At 36.9% G+C, this 19,109-nt stretch overlaps 1 protein-coding gene across 5 annotated transcripts; it reads left to right on the plus strand.

Moving 5' to 3' along the window:
• The first annotated feature begins 6,000 nt into the window (after window positions 1-6,000).
• znf800a (zinc finger protein 800a) lies at window positions 6,001-18,855 on the plus strand. 5 transcript variants are annotated; one of them, XM_079413934.1, is made up of 6 exons: window positions 6,001-6,235; window positions 9,424-9,571; window positions 12,103-12,198; window positions 12,422-12,565; window positions 13,554-15,303; window positions 17,818-18,855. In XM_079413934.1, coding segments are annotated over exons 2-6 (2,118 nt in total). In that variant the 5' UTR covers window positions 6,001-6,235; window positions 9,424-9,444; the 3' UTR covers window positions 17,819-18,855. The 5 variants fall into 5 exon arrangements, 4 of the variants coding, with proteins under 4 accessions (XP_079270060.1, XP_079270059.1, XP_079270061.1 ...); XR_013784077.1 differs by having other exon boundaries at window positions 6,108-6,235; window positions 13,554-15,357; window positions 17,818-18,845; XM_079413935.1 differs by lacking the exon at window positions 6,001-6,235 and adding an exon at window positions 6,264-6,794.
• The last annotated feature ends 254 nt before the right edge of the window (window positions 18,856-19,109 follow it).

Here is a 19,109-nt window from a genome sequence, read left to right on the forward strand (position 1 = left end):
AGACACCTTATTACCTGAACTGAAAAAAAAACTCCTACTTTTTGTGTCTATACAATAATAGAAAATGAATAAGCATATGTCACATGACATTCCTACCTGCCATTAAATGTGCTGGAAGTGCACTGAATGAATAATGTACAAAAATTATTTGAAAATGATTAACTTGAAATGAAGATGTCTGTTGCTTTACCTTATAGTTCAATTATAAATACCATGGCCATGATTTTTCTGCATGATATTTCCGGTATTTCCACAATATTTTCTAAGCCACAAACTTTGAAATGTTCACAGTTTCAGTGAGAAACTAGAACTTTTATTACTGCCAAAATTAGATGTGACCATTGGATAAAATATTAAAATAGATAGAATTAAAAAAAAAGAAAAAAAAAAAAGTAAATAGTTAAAATAAAAAGTCAAATTTTTTTTTTTAAATGAACTAAAAAATGTGTAGGTTTAAAAAGATAAATCAATAAATATATGGGGCAAAGTAAAGAAAAAGTGTTGTGATACTTTGTAGTTGTTGTGGACATCAGCTCACTCCTTAAAAAGGTTCTTTATTGTCATCTGGTTCTATGGAGTAAGTAAAATTTTATCTATATAGCACTTTTTTTATTATTATTATTTAATTTTTAAAAATTATTAAAAAGTTTTTATATTTTCTTACAGATATGAGGTATCCAAAAGAAACCTAGACAATATTTTAACAGCTGGATATAGCGTACAATTTATAAATTAAATAAATAAATAAAATAAAACAAAAAACACTACTACAACAGGACATATAAAAACCAATATCAGACTAGATAACAGATTACGTAATATACATGCCTATTTACGTGTTTATATTTTTACCTTCAATACAAATTATACATGTAAATTATAAAAAAAATATAAAAAAAACAACGACAGGACATATAAAAAACAATATCAGACTCAATAACAGATTGAGTATACATGCCTATTTAAGTGTTTATATTTTTACATTCACAACAAATTATACATGTAAATTATTACAAAAAAAAAAAAAAAAAATGAGTTTCCTTAACCAGAACAGCTGTATATTTCTTCCTTTAACCTTGTCCATGGTACCTAATCTGCACTCAAGCTTTACTTCTCTTAACATTATTTTTATTTTTCTCTCCCAACTATATACAAATGAGGATGAGGATCCTCATGAGGATGTTTCATTTACACTAGATTAATATTCTATTTTACAATATGGGTATTTTTATTTGTTTTACTTTCTTCAATTCCTTTGATAACCCCATTGCCTCACCTAAGATTTCTCTTTTAAAATCTATGTTAGGTCTGGCCTAATTGGAAGAATATAATCTACCCATTTACTCCATGTCTCGTTAAATTTCTCAGCTTGTAACCTAAGATTCATTGTTAATTTTTCCATATTTTAAATGTCACACTATTTCAAACCACTCATTAATTTCTGGTTTCTCAGGTTGTAACCACTTTCTAGTTATAGCTTTTTTACATGCTATCAATAGAATATTCATTAAATATTTGTCAGTTTTGTTTTTTAACTTAGAATTTGTGAGTCCAAAATATAATGATGAAAAACTAAAATCGATTGACTCGTGGAATATATTCTCTAAACACTTGTGTATTTCTAGTATGTCTGAACTTTGGGACACTCCCAGAATATATGCATATGATTAGCTCTATTAGAGCCACACAATCTCCAGCAGTCTGCATTTTTGTTGAAATATCTATTCTGTTCAGGAGTGAGAAAAAAATCTTGTTATATTTTTCCAACCAAATTCTCTCCAAACTGAAGATGATGTTGACTTCCATTGTAATTTAAAAATGTTCTTCCACTCTTCCTCCGATATTACAAAATTTCCCTCTTTCCCATTTATTTTTTATATATTGGCTGTTCTCTGATTTACTGTCTTGTAGACTTCTGTATAATTTCGTGATTATCTTGTTCTTGTTACCTGCTTTATATGCAGATATGAACAGTGTAAGAATACCATTATTTGTTTTTTCATTATATTTCCTAACAGTATTTTTAATTTTATGTTTTATTTGTAAATACCTATGGAAATCTTGATCTCCTATAAGAACTCACTTTTAAGCGTATCAAAATCCTTCACTTCTCCTTTATGTAAAAAAGTGCAGTATGAGGTGAAACCTTGTTTAATCCAAGTTTTGAAACTGTTATCTACATTATTTGGAGCAAATGTTGAGTCATAAGCAGGCCATCTTAATATTGTTACTAAATCTGTCAAGTCGTTTTTTTTTATTATATCTTGCCAAATTTTTAATGAGTTGCTTGTCCATAGGCTGAATTCCTTTCCATAGTTTTTAATCAAATTATCATCTGCCATTATAGCTTGCACTGGAGGTCTATTAGGGTTAGCATTTTCTATTTCTTTCCATCTGGCCTTATAATTTGGATTGCACAAACATATTAATGGTCGTAATTGGGCTGCATAGTAATACTCTTCTAAACATGGCAGGGCAAACCCTCCATCTTCTTTCTTGCATTGTAGTGTATTGAATTTAATTCTTGGTTTTTTCCCTTGCCATATAAAACGTGATATCAACTTGTCCCATTCTTTAAAATGTTGCTTACTTATTTCTATAGGGAGTGCTTGAAAAAGATACAGAAATTGCGGGAGTACATTCATTTTAATTGACTCTATTCTAGAATGTAGACCTAAATATGGTATGAGGTTCCATCTGGCTATATCTGATTTTATTTTAGCAGATAATGGCTTATAATTTACATCAAATAAACTTGAAGTTTCTCTGGGGATATTAACTCCTAAATATTTCAAAGAATTTTCTTCCCAATTAAAATTAAATTTTTCCCTTAAATATCTAGACGGCTGATAATTAAAAGTTAAAACTTGAGTTTTTTGCACATCTATATAGCACTTTGAAGCTACAACACACAAAATGCTTTACACGATATAAAAACACAATCATTGAAAATACATTCATGAAGAGCTATACACAATATATGAGGGAACAAAAAAGATCAAACCCAAAATACACAAAAGACATCACAAAACACTAAACGCACGTCTATACAAGTACGTTTTCAGTCAACATTTAAAAAGACACACATTCAGATGCTCTAATATCCACGGCAAACTATTCCTTAATTTTGGAAATCTCCTTTGGTTATCTAGTTCTTGGAACTGCCAGCAATTCTTTAAAAGAAGATCTAAGACATCTCCCTTTTTCATACGGTCTCAGAAGCTCAGCTAAATACATAGTTGCCAAGCCATTCAACGCTTTATATGTCAATAATAAACAGGTAACCAATGTAGAGAAGCTAAAACAGGTGTAATATGACTAAATAACTTTGTTCGTGTCAATAATCTGGCAGTAGCATTCTGCACTAATTGTAAACGTGATAAATTACGATGATTCAAAGAAGAAAACAAGGCATTACAATAGTCAAGACGGGAAGTAATAAAAGCATGAATAAGCTTCTCTGTATCCTTAAAATTCAAAAAGCGCCTCACCTTAGAAATATTTCTTAACGGATAAAAACAAGATTGAGCCAACTTCTTGACATGAAATTCAAAATTTAAATTAGCATCAAAATAAACAACCAAATTTCTTACTACCTGTTTATTATTCGGAAAAACACTATTTCGAGCAAGCTCAATCTGATTACTGGAGCACTGACCAATTATAACTTAATATCAAGGTCAATAAGGGGGTAAAATTTATATTTGCATCAAGAGCTTTAGCTGCTACTAAGTTAAAAAACGAACACTTTCAAAGTGAGGTCATGATTACAACTCACTCAAACTGTAATATTGAGGCTGTCATGAATTATTCAGCATCACTGCAATAATACGGAGACCTACTATAAAATATAAAATATATTTATGCTCTGTGTTGATTTGTTTACATTAGAATTTCATTTCTGCTGTTTTCTGGTATTTTGATGTTGTTAGACATAATTTTACTCTTACCATTAAATAAAAAAAATAATAAGTTGAACAATTGTCAAATAAGTTTAGAGCCATCCAATTTTATATAAGTTAAACATGCTTGAAGGACATCCAAACTATTCAGATCTTTAGAACTCAATGATATGTATAACTGTAAGTCATCTGCATAACAGGGGAAATTTATACTATGTTTTGGGATTACATCACCTATTGGAAGCATGTAAATTGAAAACAAAATTGGTCCTAAAAGGGATCCCTGTGGAACTCCACATACAATTTCAGAACGTTGGGATACATCTCCAACTGACACTACAAATGTTCTGTTTGACAAATAAAACCCAAACCAATCCAACGCCATCCCGAAACCCTGACCCATGTTCTCAGTGTATTAATTAAAATAGAATGGTAAACTGTATCAAAAGCTGCAATCAAATCTAGTAAAACTAACACTGAAGAACGTTTAACATCCATGAAACCTTTCCACTGGAACACTGAAGAACGTTTAACATCCATGAAACCTTTCCACTGGACAAAAGGTTCTTTAGATTATTAAAATGTTCTTCACACTAAGAAAAAACTGTTCTCTGACAGGTTCTGTGGAGAACCAGCTTTGCTGTGAAAACTCACTTTTGGAAGCTTTATTTAAAAAAAAAAATGGATAATGTTGATGGTTAATGTAATAAACTACAGCTGTGTAAACTGATTTCATAAATCCACTAAAAACCACCAGGAGTTTAAATTTAAAACTTACTATTAAAAGTGAAGAAAACTAGCAGCATTTCTTTGCAGATGTTGTCTGGTTTGTTATTTTCTATTTAATGGAAATCATGCACGAGAACAACTTACTGATATAGGAAAATATTAATTCCATGAGTAGTAAGCTACATTTATCATTGGACACCAGTTTACCTAAACAGACCTGTAAGTAATTACACTTACAAAATGCAGACACTCAGTGAAGAGAGTGACACAGAACTGTTTTCATTAACAATTCAATGGGAGGAACAATGACATGCTAATTCTGGTGGCAACAGTTGAAAGTTACGAACACATGTGGGTGTGTTTACTCCGTTACAAAGAGTTGTCCTTTCAGTGTTACTTGTTACAGTGTTACAAGGCCACTACTATGTTAAATGCTATAATCGTAAACGGTCATGGCATAAAATAAAAAATAATGATGATGATCACTACTTTACATTGAAACTATGTACTCTTTTGTGCTTTTTAAATTTTTCCTAATTTTTAAAATGAAGTGCTATGTGTTTGCCACAGTTCCTCAATTCTGGGCATGTCTCTCACCCAGACTTCCCTTCTAAATTGTTGTTGTTGTTTTTCTTAAAAACATTTTCAACTAACTTGGCATTTATATAATTATCAAATAAATTGAAAGATAAATCAAGATGTAGGTGCTAATGTAAATAAGTGAGAGTTTGAAGAAAAGAAATGTCCTTCTTTTAAAAAAAAAAAACTTTGACAAAATTATCTGAGAGATTTAGGTTTCTTTACCAGAATTTATTATTTCAGTAGGCTATTTAATTCAGAAACAATCAGTTTATTTATTTATTCAAAAATCCAAAGTTAATTAGCTGCTAACTCACTTACTGTGCTAGCAAGTCCAACTTTTATTCAATTTTTCGTCAAAAACTAAAAAAAAATGCCATTACCCTTGACGTCATTACATCACAACAATATCAAAAATCAAAAAAAGCAGGCATCAAAATCTACTCGAAGGTCTACCAAGGCCTGACTTTATTCCAGAACCTTACAATTTTTTAAACAAACACAGTTTGAAGAAGTTTTCAAGATTTCAAGTAGTAAAAAGTTTCTGCAATTAAACAAATCCCTCATAAATTAATCCAAATATAGTTAAAATTTCATTATACTATGATTTGGGAAAGATATTTGTATAAAGTCATTATATATATATATATATATATATATATATATATATATATATATATATATATATATATATATAAATTGAATCGCCGATTTGGATTAGGAATCGGTGCATTCGCAACGGGTTCATTTGGGCGTGCGAAATTAAAACGGCTAGTTAATTTCCTCACTTAGTGGCACGGGTTGCGGGGGGTCAGATGTGAAGCACCAACCCGGCGTCAACATTGGGTGCCACATTTCGGTGGTCTTGAACATCCATTGCACCTTTGCGCAACAGCCGCTTCTCCGCCGAGAGGTCCTCGCGGTGCACAAAGGCAGCTTCCGAGAGGGCAGCGTCAGCGCGAGAAACCACCTCCGGACCGCGTCCGACTGTCTCAACTCGAAAGTCAGCGTCGTTTTTCTAAAAGGTAAGAACTCCGCGAACACATCTCGGCTGATTTCGACCGCGGGAGTTGCCCACTCGGGCCCGGAATCGTGCAGCGGACCAGTGTCGTTTCCTATCCTGCGCGAGCGTGGTTGTTCTCAACAGAAAATGGCGTCACCGTTCGTTCTGGCTGTGCACCCGGGGAAAACGCACTTGTTCCGAGCGCTTTAATCGGAGCGAGAGTTGACTCGGACTCGCCACGACCGTCCGCGGATATAGAGCGAGTCCACGGGCCTACTTGGGATTGAATATGGCTCTTCATAACAAAACACCGAAGAGGAGAGAACGCGTAAAGGCGGAAGGGTCACCAGACCTGTGCGCCAAAGCGGCTTCGGGAAGATGGCACAGCGCAGCACTTTATCATTCAGACGTGCCCTATAATCGCTCAAATCCTCTCGAGCGTGCTCGGTTTGTGACTCAGTGAGGACGCGATTTCATATTTTGCTGGGTTTGGGCTCGGAAAGCACTGCAAGTTAGTGGCAACGTCGTCTTTTGTATCAGGCTCTCGCCTCAGCCCGCCTTTACGCCGCACTCGCTCCCTGGTAAGCATCAGTCCCTCTTATGCCGCTTTAAAGCTCCAATCTGCACATGGGCTCTCCTTCTCCATCAAGTTAATCTGGCCCATTGTGGTCCGCAATAGAGGAGATTTGGCCTGACAATGTAACCGTGTAAAAGAGATTTACAGAATAATGGAGCGATGCAAATTGCTTCACGAAAACGCTAAATAGCCTGAATATCCGAAAAAACCCGGCGATGTAACTTGCGCTTACATTTTAAAACAGTTTGGCTAAATGAACTGTGTATGCGCCACGACGTGTCTAAATTGCGCATAGGGGGGAACGCAAACCACTGCTTTTCCAACAGGGTTTAGAACCACAGTAATAGCCACGGATAACGCAAACACACAGTTATCGGTGTTATCCGAGGGATAGGCTAGGATAGAGTCTGTCTTTCGTGGTCAAATGCCTCTTTTTAGCAACTGTGGACTTGGTGATGCTCGTGCTGCCAGTGGGTTCGCGCGTTCCCGCACACATGCATCCACAATCTCCCATCGTAAGTCAGTCAAACGTGTGAACTGCTGTTAAAATGTCTATTCGTGTCATCCAGACGTCCCAGTCGCTTTAATTTGGAGACTGTCAGTGCTGGATTTGGGTATGAACTTTTTAGGTTGTTCTCTCACATTTGGCCCCTTGTGGTCCCAATGTGTTTTGATGGGGGCTCGCGAACGTGAGTGTGTTTTTAAACAAGTTAGGTGCGTTTTTGTACTTTAAAAGTGTGAATTTATCCTCTAACTGTATGTTAATTGGTCTATTTGTAAAAGCGTGTTATAAAAAGATGATGTTTTTGTCTGGTATATGTGCTCGCGTGAGCACGCATTTCTAAACAACCGTGAGATCTAGATTTTTAGTGTATGATTATTGAAAACATAATTTAATAAAGATTTGAATGGCTGTAACGCGTTTAATCCCAAAGCTTCAGGAGGGATTGGCACAGATCGCGTGGCTATTATTTTAAATTATTATTTTTCCGGTCACGTGGCCAAGTGTCTCTGATGCTTTTGGGTGGTGATGGTCATTTCAAGACGTGCTCGGTTGTAATGCTTGTACTCGCACACAGATATCACGCTTTTGTGTTATTGGTATTTCTTCAATTGTTATGAAGTTTGCAAAGAAAGTAAGTTACTTGTTCCACGCGGATAGTCAGATGTTCACGCGACTTATTGATTTGTCAAACACAATACGACTCGTATCGAACATATTTGCATGCCATCAGCTGAATCGCGCCATATAAAAGCATGAAGGTGGTTTTGTGAAGCATAATTAATGTTCATTCGTACGGTTGGCCACGGGCACGTGCTCTTTCTTGCACCGCTTGCGACTTCCTGCCTCGCGATTGTTTGGGCAGGACAGTCAGGTTATGTCCTTCACAATCACAACACAGCATGTTATATTTCATTTGCGCTTTTATGAGTAATCAGGTTACGTTAAAACAACGCGACACGCCGAAGCACATCAATTAACACCTTTTACCATGGTACCTACAGTTAACTACCACCCAAATACCACAGTTACGACTATAAAGAGACAAAGTCAAGCCTTAGTCACACCACAATACTATTTAAATTTATGCAAAAACTAAAAAAATGAAAAATTTAAAAGAAATGAAATGTATACATAATCTGTTGAATAATACCTATGTTGTAGCTGTTTGTTGTTGTATTTTTTATGCATTCTTACGTTTTTTGAGGCACAATTTTAGTGGCTTTTTAACCAATTTACCACAGTTTTACTGTAGTGGCATAATAACTTTAGTAAGCTATAGTGACCATTGTACTTTTGTACCATTGTACTTTTTTGTAAGTAAATGTAGATTATGTGTTTATTTCCTCTCAGATATGTGTCCAGTTGTCTGTTTTGCTTGTTGGAATCCAAAGAGTTTTGTAAAAGTGGCAGTAATCTATATTTTATAGTTAATTTATAGACTAATTTGAATAACATTAAGAGTTCATGTCAACATGATTTTGAAAAAGGTCCAATATATTAAAGGGATAGTTCACCCAAATAGGAAAATTCTGTTATTAATTCCATTATAATACCTTGATTCATCTTTGGAACACAAATTAAGATATTTTTGATGAAATCTGAGAGATTTCTGCTCAAATTATTCTTACGGTTTTGCAACGACACAAACTTTCATTTTTGGGTGAACTATCCCTTTAATATTTAAAACGTCTGATGCAGTTTCATTTCAGTTTGTCCTGTTGTCAGGCATTCTCCTTTCCATTACATCTGGGCAATTATGATGCTTGTTTGATGCATGACAGACATTTCCATAATTCATATTGTTTTGTCCTTTTTAGCACATAGCCATTATGCCTCATCTTGACATTTATTTCTTTGGTAAATGTGCAGTGAAAGGTCTTCATCATCACACAGTCATCACAGCGACAGTAATGTCTGTTTGTCTTTGTCGATACCTGCATAAACAAACATCGACGACTTGTTACAAGCAAATATTTCTAGTTCTGTGTACAATTTTTTTAATTTCTGCTTGTGCTGATGGAGAATTTGTTGCCATTTCGGGAGGCATGCGGGAATAAAAATCATTCCCCCATCAAAAGCTTTGAGAAGAAACAACTCCGCTGATTAACTTTGTGATTTTTCTTTTAAGTTCATAAAAGAGGCCTCTGAGATGGAGGCTACTAACAGCGAAGATCAGGGAAGCCGGACTAGTGACAAATGCTGCCAGACTGAGACACTTCAGGCCTGCTGTTGCCAAACAACAGAAACCCCTCAAGAGCCTTGTGGCAAAAATCCAGGTAGGAACTCAGCACCTTAAAGTCAACATGAAATCAAAACTGACCCCGTTTCCTCTTTAAATACACATTCCTAGTCTTATTGTGCATGATTTGTCAGAGCAAGTTAATTCAAAGCAGAACAAATAAAAACTGACGATATGAATTGCTCTATTTTTTGGCTGATTTTTGCTATGCAACGCCCACTTTTCAATATCCAATCAATTCTAAATGGATAAAATGAACTCCTGCCTACATATTTTCTTGTTGAGTATCCTGTTGCACTCAGAAATACATCCTATTACAGAAGTAAAACAAGTTGAGAAGGTTGGACTTTCATGCTTGTATGTATTTTATTGATAATCCGATGCTGTGTTGTGCATAATCAGAAGTAGTTGCCAACCCACATGCATTGTGAAATTAAGATTTATGTCTTCTCTACACATTTATTGCAGAGATCTATCAATGTAGTTCGATTTAAATGCATTGTCTTGTGGCGACTTGGTTGTTAATGTTGGACAATCACATTCCAATGTGTTTACCACATATTTCTAAAATTATCAATGCTGGAATAAGATTTCTAGCTCAGCGGGTTGTTATTTGTGTTCTACAGTACTGCTAATTTCAGTGACCTGGAGTTGTTTGTCCTTATAGTAATTTATGGCCATAAATAAAGACAAGCTGTACTGAAGCAGAGAGGATCACATATACTGGCTGATAGCGAGATGCAGACCAGATAAAAGTTGAATGCAAGAGAATCTTTCTTGTTGAAAAGAATCAGGATGGGATTTTAATGCAGAAAGATTTGTTTGGGCAGCATTGTATTGTTTTAGCTTGTAAAAAATGTTTAATACACAATTACCTCTATTCGTTATTCATGCTGCATAAATAGAGTTGTTGATTTGAGGTGTAATGAATGAATGATGTTTAAAAAATGTAAAATATTCTAGAAGCAAATGCTGCCTGTAAGTTTAACATTTTCTTTAATTCAAACTTGCATTTACTAACTTTTCTAGTTTCCACTTTGACAAAACTAATGTATTACATTCAAATTTCACCACTAATGTGAAAAGTAAAAATGTAAAGTTCATTCAAATTGGGGAAAAAATAGAAGTTGGAGAACTGTGGACACAGATGGTATTAAATAGCCTGTTTAATTTTAATTTACTATGTAATATTCTCATCTATTGTCATGGTTAAGGTAAAATGCTCCATATCTTTCAGACACCTGGTGTCAGATGAGAAGGTGTAACTTACACATCCTCAGAAGTCCCCTTAGATTAAAGGGTTTTACCAGGTGACTCTCAGTTGGTAGATATCCATGGAAAGAAATAACAGAAAGTTGAGATCACTACTATCATTGTACTATAGAGTTGCCTTAAGGAACAATGACAGTCTTGCAGGTGTCCAAAAGAATGATGGAGTGTTGCAAACCAAAAGATGCTTGTGTCCATGGGGAAATAGATGTACTATTTTATTTTTGCTGGCCTTGGTTCTGGCCTCACTTCCCTCCAGTCTTTGTTGGACATGTCTCTGATAACTAAACACTGAGTAGTTTCATCTAGACAAAGATGATTTTTTGAAAGATTTACATTATGCTGGTTATTTGAAAGCCTTAAGACAAGAATGCCATTCACAGATTCATTGCTGTTATGTTTTAGTGATGAATGCATTATTTACTCATTCATTCATTCATTGGAATTACAATTATTTTAGCAAAAGGTAATAAAAACTTGAGTTTAAGATTTTCGGTTTTAAGTGTTTTTTTTCTTGAAAGATTTTCTCAAGATTTTACTGCCTTTACATAATAATTCTACATTTTCTTGTACATTTGCATTCACATTCAAAATGCAATTATTCAAGCATTGAGTTTATTCCTATAGTTATTATCCAGGGTCTGTATATGTGTAATCCATCTTGCACTAAAGTTGGCATCATGTTTAGGTGAGAAAAGAGTAGAGTTACATGTGGCTTTAATTCAAATCAAAATGTAAATGAAAGGTAGAATAGCACCCCGGTTGGAATAATGAAGTTTTTGGGTGTGAAACCAAAAGGACATGTGGTGTGTCCATTGTGATGGAGGAAGTGAAGTTCAGGATGTGCAGTCACCCCCTTTTTTGTTGGCGTTACTCTCCTAACTTTTACCCCTTATCTTATCCACCTTATTCAATGGGTGTGGCCATTTGTAAATTTTATGGGTCTTGCTTCCATTCTCATCTGGTTCAGGCTGTACAAAACCGCTCATTTTGCTGCTTGATACTGCAAAGTGTTGTGTCTTACCATATTATTTTAGTGTATTATCTTAACTATGAACACAGTGGTTTGTAGTGCAAACAGTTTTACCGTTTACTGTGTTATTCCTCTCGTTATTTTATAGCGGCTAATGAACCAGAAGGTTCACCCATAGGCTTGCTTCTGCATTTAGGAATAAGGTGGAAACAACAGATTGAAACCATTTGCTGTCCTCATACCTGAATGGTGGAACTTCAACAGAAGATTGATGTGAAAACCTGTTTTACATAAAGAATAATCTAAAGTATTGTTTTCTGTTTTAGCCCATTCGATTGAGCCTGGTGATCCACCCCTGCTTCAGAAGCAGCTCCAGACCTCCAAGTCGGGAATTCATCAAATCATTGAGTGTTTTCGCTCAGGTACTTCAATCTAAGAACTTTGATCATTCAGTAGACTTCTTTTATTCACTGGGTATGGCATTTTGCCAGTGTCAAGGCATTTTCTGTTCTTACTGAAAAGTCGAAAACTATGATGAGTAAGATTTTGGACCAATGAGATTCCCCCCAGTATATTTTTCTTACGTAATATGTTTGTTGTCGCTTAATAATAACTGTTTGCTTTCAATATGTGCTGTTATTGCAGGTACAGCTCAACTGAAACACATGCTGCTGAAGGAGGTTGACACCATATTTGAGTGCAAAATCTGTCGAAGTCTGTTCCGTGGTCTACCAAATCTGGTCACTCACAAGGAGCTCTACTGCTTTTCCCGACAACCTCAGTCAGATGGTTTGTGCATCAATTTAAGAGTTCTGACTTATGAAGTTATCAGACTTATGAAGTGAGCAGACTTTTTCCCAGTGAACAACAAAACCTAGGCATATAAATAAAAATTCTGTCTTTGCTTACCTTGATGTTGTTTGAAGCTTGAAAGTGTTTCATTTTTCATGCAGAACACAAAATAAAGATATTTTGAAGAATGTATCAGTTGTTCAAAGACATTTGTGACCCTGGACCACAAAACCAGTCTTAAGTCGCCGGGGTATATTTGTAGCAGTAGCCAAAAATACATTGTATGGGTCAAAATGATTGATTTTTCTTTTATGCCAAAAATCGTTAGGACATTAAGTAAAGACCATGTTCCATGAAGATATTTTGTAAATTTACTACTGTAAATATATAACTTAATTTTTGATTAGTAATATGCATGGCTAAGAACTTCATTTGATCAACATTAAAGGCAATTTTTCTCAATATTTTTTTTTTTTTTTTTTGCACCCTCAGATTTTCAAATAGTTGTATCTCAGCCAAATATTGTCCTATATCCTAACAAACCATACATCAATTGAAAGCTTATTTATTCAGCGTATAAATCAGGATGTATGATTTATTCAGCTTACTTATTCAGGATGTATAAATCTTTCATCACCTTTGTATTAAAAAAATTCGAAAAACTGATTGAAAAACTGAAACTTATGACTGGTTTTGTGGTCCAGTGTCACATTTGTGGTCAAAAACACATTGGACCCTATTGACTTTCATTGTATTGAAAAATGAAAAATTTTTTTTACCTTTTTGTGTTCCACAGAAAAAATGTAAAAAACTCAAGCAACTACCTAGCAATACCCTTGAAACCACCCAGTACACTGTAGCTTTGCATTGGATGAGCATTCATTTTCTGTAGTGCAAATATAGTTTAAATTTGTACACAGTTGGCCCCATGAATAGTAGTGCTATTAATAAGATTATTATTTTGTGATGCTATTACTTTCTACAGAGCCTTCCCAAGGTGGGCAGAGCCAAGCTATCAAAGAACTTCTTCAAGCCATCTATCCACAGAAAGACCAAGAAAAACATGTAATTCAGCTAGAGGCCATTGAGACGAACCCTAATGCCGTGTTCCAGCAAGTGACACAAGTGGAAATTCCCGACATCCCAGAAAACCCAGCCCCTACACCCCAGACTGTGATCCTGGTACCTGAGAAGAAAAATCGCCGCAAATCTATTTTGGCACCCAAAAAGGTCCAACAGTCAGATTTTGAAGACGAGATGGAAACTGAACCTGAAGAACCTTCTGTTAAAGAAGGTCAAAGCTGCGAAGAGCAAATAAAGATTGAGCCGGTAGAAGGGGAGGAAGAAGAAGAGGAGAGTGCTGCCTCTGAGGTTAAGGAGATGAGGATCTCTTGCTGCCTCTGTGGAAAAGACTTCAGCTCCAGACGCAGCGTACGACGCCACTGCCGGAAGATGCATTGGCAGAGGATGGAGGAGTTACGCAAATTTACAGAGACGCGCATAGTGCCTACCAGCCTGCTGTCTATGGTGAAGGACAAGCATACTGTTGAACCACCATCTTCTCCTGGGAAGAGTTGCCCAGTGTGCAAAAAGTCCTTTGCCACCAAGGCCAACGTTCGTCGCCACTTTGACGAGGTCCATCGTGGTTTGAAGCGGGATTTGATCACGCCGGACATTGCCACAAGACCAGGCCAGCCTCTTTTACTTGACACTCGTCCTCCTTCTCCAGCGAAAGCTCCAAGCTCTCCTCTGAAGCAAGATAAGACACAGTACAACCTGACAAATTGTCGCTGCAAGCTGTGCAAACGCAAGTACAGCTCCCAAATAATGCTTAGGCGGCACATGCGAATCGTTCATAAGATGCCCATTCTAGAAAACAGCTCTCAGATGGCCAAATCAAAGCATGAAAGAAGAGATAAGGGTTACCCAAAGAAAGAGTCTCTCTCGAAAGCTTCAGAAGATGATGGAAACCACAGTGTGAGTTTTGACTTTAAGAGAATCTACTGCTGGTTGTGTAAACGTCAGTTCAGTACCAGTCAGAACCTGGGCAAGCACATTGCCGAGCTGCACACCGATGGAAACGACAGCATCTACATCAAGTTTTACCGATGCCCCATCTGCAGATACGAGTCACGACGAAAGCGCGATGTCATCCGCCATATCACAGTGGTGCACAAAAAGTCATCACGCTATCTGGCTAAGGTTATGCCTGCCTTGGAGAACCAGGCAGTGAAGAAACCAGCTGATGCAGTCTTGAGCACCACAACCAAGAAAACAATTTCAAAAGAAGAGGGTAGCGGGAAGTATAAAACACAAGACCCACCAGCTTCTCCTAAAAGTTGTCAACAAGATCTTCTTGTATCTTCCAAAGCGAAGAAACAAGAATCCCAAACATCTCCAAACACTCGAAAGCATTCCGCTCTAACATCACTCAACACAGGCAAACTCGAGTCTCCGCTTACACCAAATAGACAAGACAAGAACCTTCAAGTGTCCAAGAACCCACATGTCACTCGCAGTCATAATGTTATCAAGGGGTCACCCATCACCAGAAGCCAGGAGACCTGCACAGAGGTTAGGGTAACGAAAAACTTTTCCCTTCACGCCTGCGATATGTGTGGCCGGGCATTTGCCAAAAAGGTCTACCTGGAGACGCACAGGCGGAGACACAGGACTGCCATCGCAAGTGGGGACAAATTACAAGGAAGAAGCACTCGATCAAAGGCCCTCATTTGGTAGGTTGCTGCCATTCAAAAAGCATCTGAAGATAATTAGTGTGGCTTGCTAAGGTGAGTCTTAAAGCCCCTAATCCAGGGATCTCCAAACCCTGCTCCTGAAGAGCTACCGCCCTGCAGACTTTGGTTCCAGCCCTGCTCTAACACACCTGCCTGTAATTATCAAGTAACCCTGAGCACCTTGATTAGCTGGTTCAGGTGTGTTTGATTGGGGTTGGAGCAGAAATCTACAGGACGATAGCTCTCCTGGAGCAGGGTTGGAATCCCCTGCCGTAACCCTTAAGTGTTAGGGGCTGTTCTCAAATCACGTCTTTTGTGCGCTCAAGTTTGTTATTTCAAATGTAGATGAGCGGCAAGCGCGCGTAAATAGAGAGTGACGCGGCTGCGATGCAACGCAGCAAAATGAAAACATCTCAACTTTTCAGAATGCCATAAGCGCTCCATAGGTCACGTGACAAGAACTAACCAATCAACTTCACCCTTTCCGTAACAACATTGAAAGCTCAGCCAAGATGAGGGGCACAGCTGATCATAGCTGTACAGAGATACCCATTATTAAATAAATTTAGTTGCAGAGCTACTGCAAGCGATTTTCAGTGCTGGAAATCCATTTATACTTTGCCGAAACTTCAGCGTCGTCATGGAGGTCACAGGTCATGGTTGCTTAGCAACGGCAAATGCCATTAAATCTCAAGCTCTCGAGTGCTTTGGAAAGGAGGAGAAAGCGGTGCGCCTAGCGTTTTCCAGGCATTTTTAGTTGGGACATCTGAACAGCTCCTTAAACTTTTGGTTGTAACTTGTCCCGCTGTGTTTGCATTACGGACATTAATGGTACCCCACATTATGTGTCGTTTTGAGGTAAAATGTGTTATTACTTTAAGTAATTAGACTTATAGAAAAGGCGAGAAAAATTCCTTTAGACTTAAGCCCGAGACACACTGCACAATTTTCGACTAACCCAGATGAAAGACTGGCATCGTGAAACAATCGTAGTGATTTCTGTTTGTGGCTCCTAATTGGACTAATGTGTCGTACAGAGAGGTTCAAACACGGCCATTGTCACGGTCTTGCATGGCACTAAAACTTAAAACTGCTTATTCAAGCTCTTATCCCTTCCTCTTTTGCCGCATCCACTTATTTTCAGCACACATAAAAACTCCAACTGCCACAGTGTGATTCATCATGCTGTTTTTGTTTACCACTAGCGCATGCTGATGACGTTTTATTCTTCTATTGTAACATGCGTTGTAGCGTACGACTCAATAGGTGTCTTTTGACTTGGACCAGTAGGTAACCACCTAGCAAATCCTCTTACTGAGGCACCCAGATCACCCTACCAACTACAAAACAACAACCTGGTAACCACCCAGGACACCTTAGCTTAGGGGTGTCCAATCCTGCTCCTGGAGGGCCAGTGTCCTGCAGAGTTTAGTTCCAGCCTGCCCCAACACACTTGCTTAGAAGTTTTTCGTAACCCTGAAGGCCTTGATCAGCTGGTTCTGGTGAGTTTAATTAGGATTGGAGCTAAACTCTACAGGATAGTGGTCCTCCAGGAGCAGGATTGGACATCTCTGCTTTGCGGCGAGTTTTGTACTGGGAAGCACCACTCACAATATCTCCCGAAAATGTAAAAATCTCATTCAAAATGCTGTTGGTAGCAAGTTACAGAGCACCACAGCCTGTAAATAACACTGTATAATGATGTGAGCTTTCATGCCTTAAGATGCTTGCAGCATTCCTACAGACTATAATGGATGAGATGCTCTACAGAATCAAACATTCGGCCATTTCACAAGATTTTGTTTCTCTAAGTTTTTGCATGGGCAAGCAGTACTGACATTTTCTTCAGAAAATGTAGAGATTTAGTGTTTCATTTCTTAAACTTTTAAGTGGTTTCTAGGGATCCAAATTGGGCACATTTGGTTTCAGTTATTCTTTTGTTATCCAAGCTAGTGTTGCTGCAGTGCTTATTTTTCTCATTGCATGCTCAGACAAAGTCTCTAAGGTCACTGTAATAGGAATTACTCTCTAATTTAAATTCATGGGTACAGATAGTATCTGAGAGGGATTCCCCATCGTCTGCTTTCTGTAATAGATATGTAGATGCGGTGAACTTTTACACATTTTGGCCTGACCTTTTAAACTTTTGGCCACCTCCAGTGGTTTTGCCCACTGAATAATGATGATTGAGATTTTTTCTAAATGCCCATTTCCTTAAAGTGACAGTTCACCTACAAGTAAGAAATTGCTGTATTTGCTCACTCTTGTAATTCCAAACCTGTAATCTTAATAAAGGAATTTTTTTGAAGAATGCTGAAGGAAATTTAAGTCGTACAGGTTTTGAGAACATTAATTAATTTGTGAACTATCCTATTAATATCTTCAAACTTATAGAAAGTGCACCCACTTTTTCCTTTAAATCATTCCTGTTATTGACTACAGTATGTTGTTATATATTTAATGATGAATGATGTTTGATTCGCTCTCACTTTTTCTTTCTTTCTCTCCATCTAGACTGTTTTTACTCTGAATGCGTAGCACATTTGCACTGGATTGCATGGATGGGTTTATCGCCATGCGAAAGAAGAGGAAGCGATAGACTTGTGGGTAGAAAACAGAGGATAACCTTTGCATAAAGGGGTTGAATGAGTCAAAAAAACAGAAGTGCACCAAAAATGTTGTTCCAGGGTTTTACACTGGAGGGCGCTGATGTAAAAGAATTGGTATCCACCTCCAAAAGGAGCTTGATCTTCAATTGATTTTGACTGATTGACAAAGTAAAACAACTCTCAAAATGAATTTGGATTAATTTGTAAATGGATTATACCACTATTTTTTGTATTCTCTCCGAGTTTAAAAACAGACAAAGAATGTTTCATAAATGGACAGACATAGGAGGTCGCTCTGTATATGTATAGCATGTCTAACTAATGTTAAATATTCATAAGTAGATCAATTAATGTAACTCTGCTTCATATTTTCCTGCCATGTGATCACCTCTTTAATCAACTATGGATTGAAATGCTGCTAATTTGTTAGAAATGCTAGAAATGTACTTTATTCTACCCTTTAAGTCCAAGCCTATATATTAAGCTGCTCAGGATGTCTTAATTGAGAGCCCAGATTTTTTTCTTTTTTAAACGGCTTAAACTTTGCGTTTGTCTTTAACGATAGGTTGCAACTGTGACTAAAATAAAATAGAATACTACTGTATTTTAGTTTGGTAGCCTACTAATAACTAAAGCTAATGAGAAAATAATTTTCAAGTTTTAGTAGATGGCTCTTATTGTTGCTTTCAAGTATAAATAGTTATAACAAAGCTTTTGAGCAAGTGAATTGCAAGTACATTTTCTTTTAGTTGGGGTGCATGCAGAATGCCTTGATTGAACCCTTTGTTTATGTGTACAATAGGGCTTTATCTAAACGCCAAAACCTAGATCCATTCTGAAGGTGTGCACTCCATTTTATTTGCAAAATCCTGGTATATCCTTGCTTGCAGTAGGATTTTTTTTGTTCAAATAAAGATAATAAACACATCCTTTGTCAACTTGCATTCTATCTGTCTGTCCGTCCGTCCGTCCCTCTCTCAAACACATATAGAAATTCATTCACATTCCCTTAAAGTTTTATTACAAATCATTAACTAGTGAACCTGACATACAGAAATTATATTGGACTAGAAATGATATAAAACTTTAATGAGTGACTTGCAAATTTGACAGCTGGTCACCTTACCCTCAAATACTCATTAAAAGTAAGTATTACAGGAGTAATCACCTCAGCTCGTGTGAGACCCATAAAATAAG

This window comes from Barbus barbus (assembly GCF_936440315.1).
Source record: "Barbus barbus genome assembly, chromosome: 50".
NCBI classification, from domain to species: Eukaryota; Metazoa; Chordata; class Actinopteri; order Cypriniformes; family Cyprinidae; genus Barbus; species Barbus barbus.

Bases quoted from the DNA above. Each gene is read 5' to 3' on its own strand.
- znf800a (XM_079413932.1), top strand. The intron at 12,199-12,421 runs GTACTTCAATCT...CTGTTATTGCAG, and splicing joins CATTGAGTGTTTTCGCTCAG to GTACAGCTCAACTGAAACAC. The intron at 12,566-13,553 runs GTTTGTGCATCA...TACTTTCTACAG, and splicing joins CCGACAACCTCAGTCAGATG to AGCCTTCCCAAGGTGGGCAG.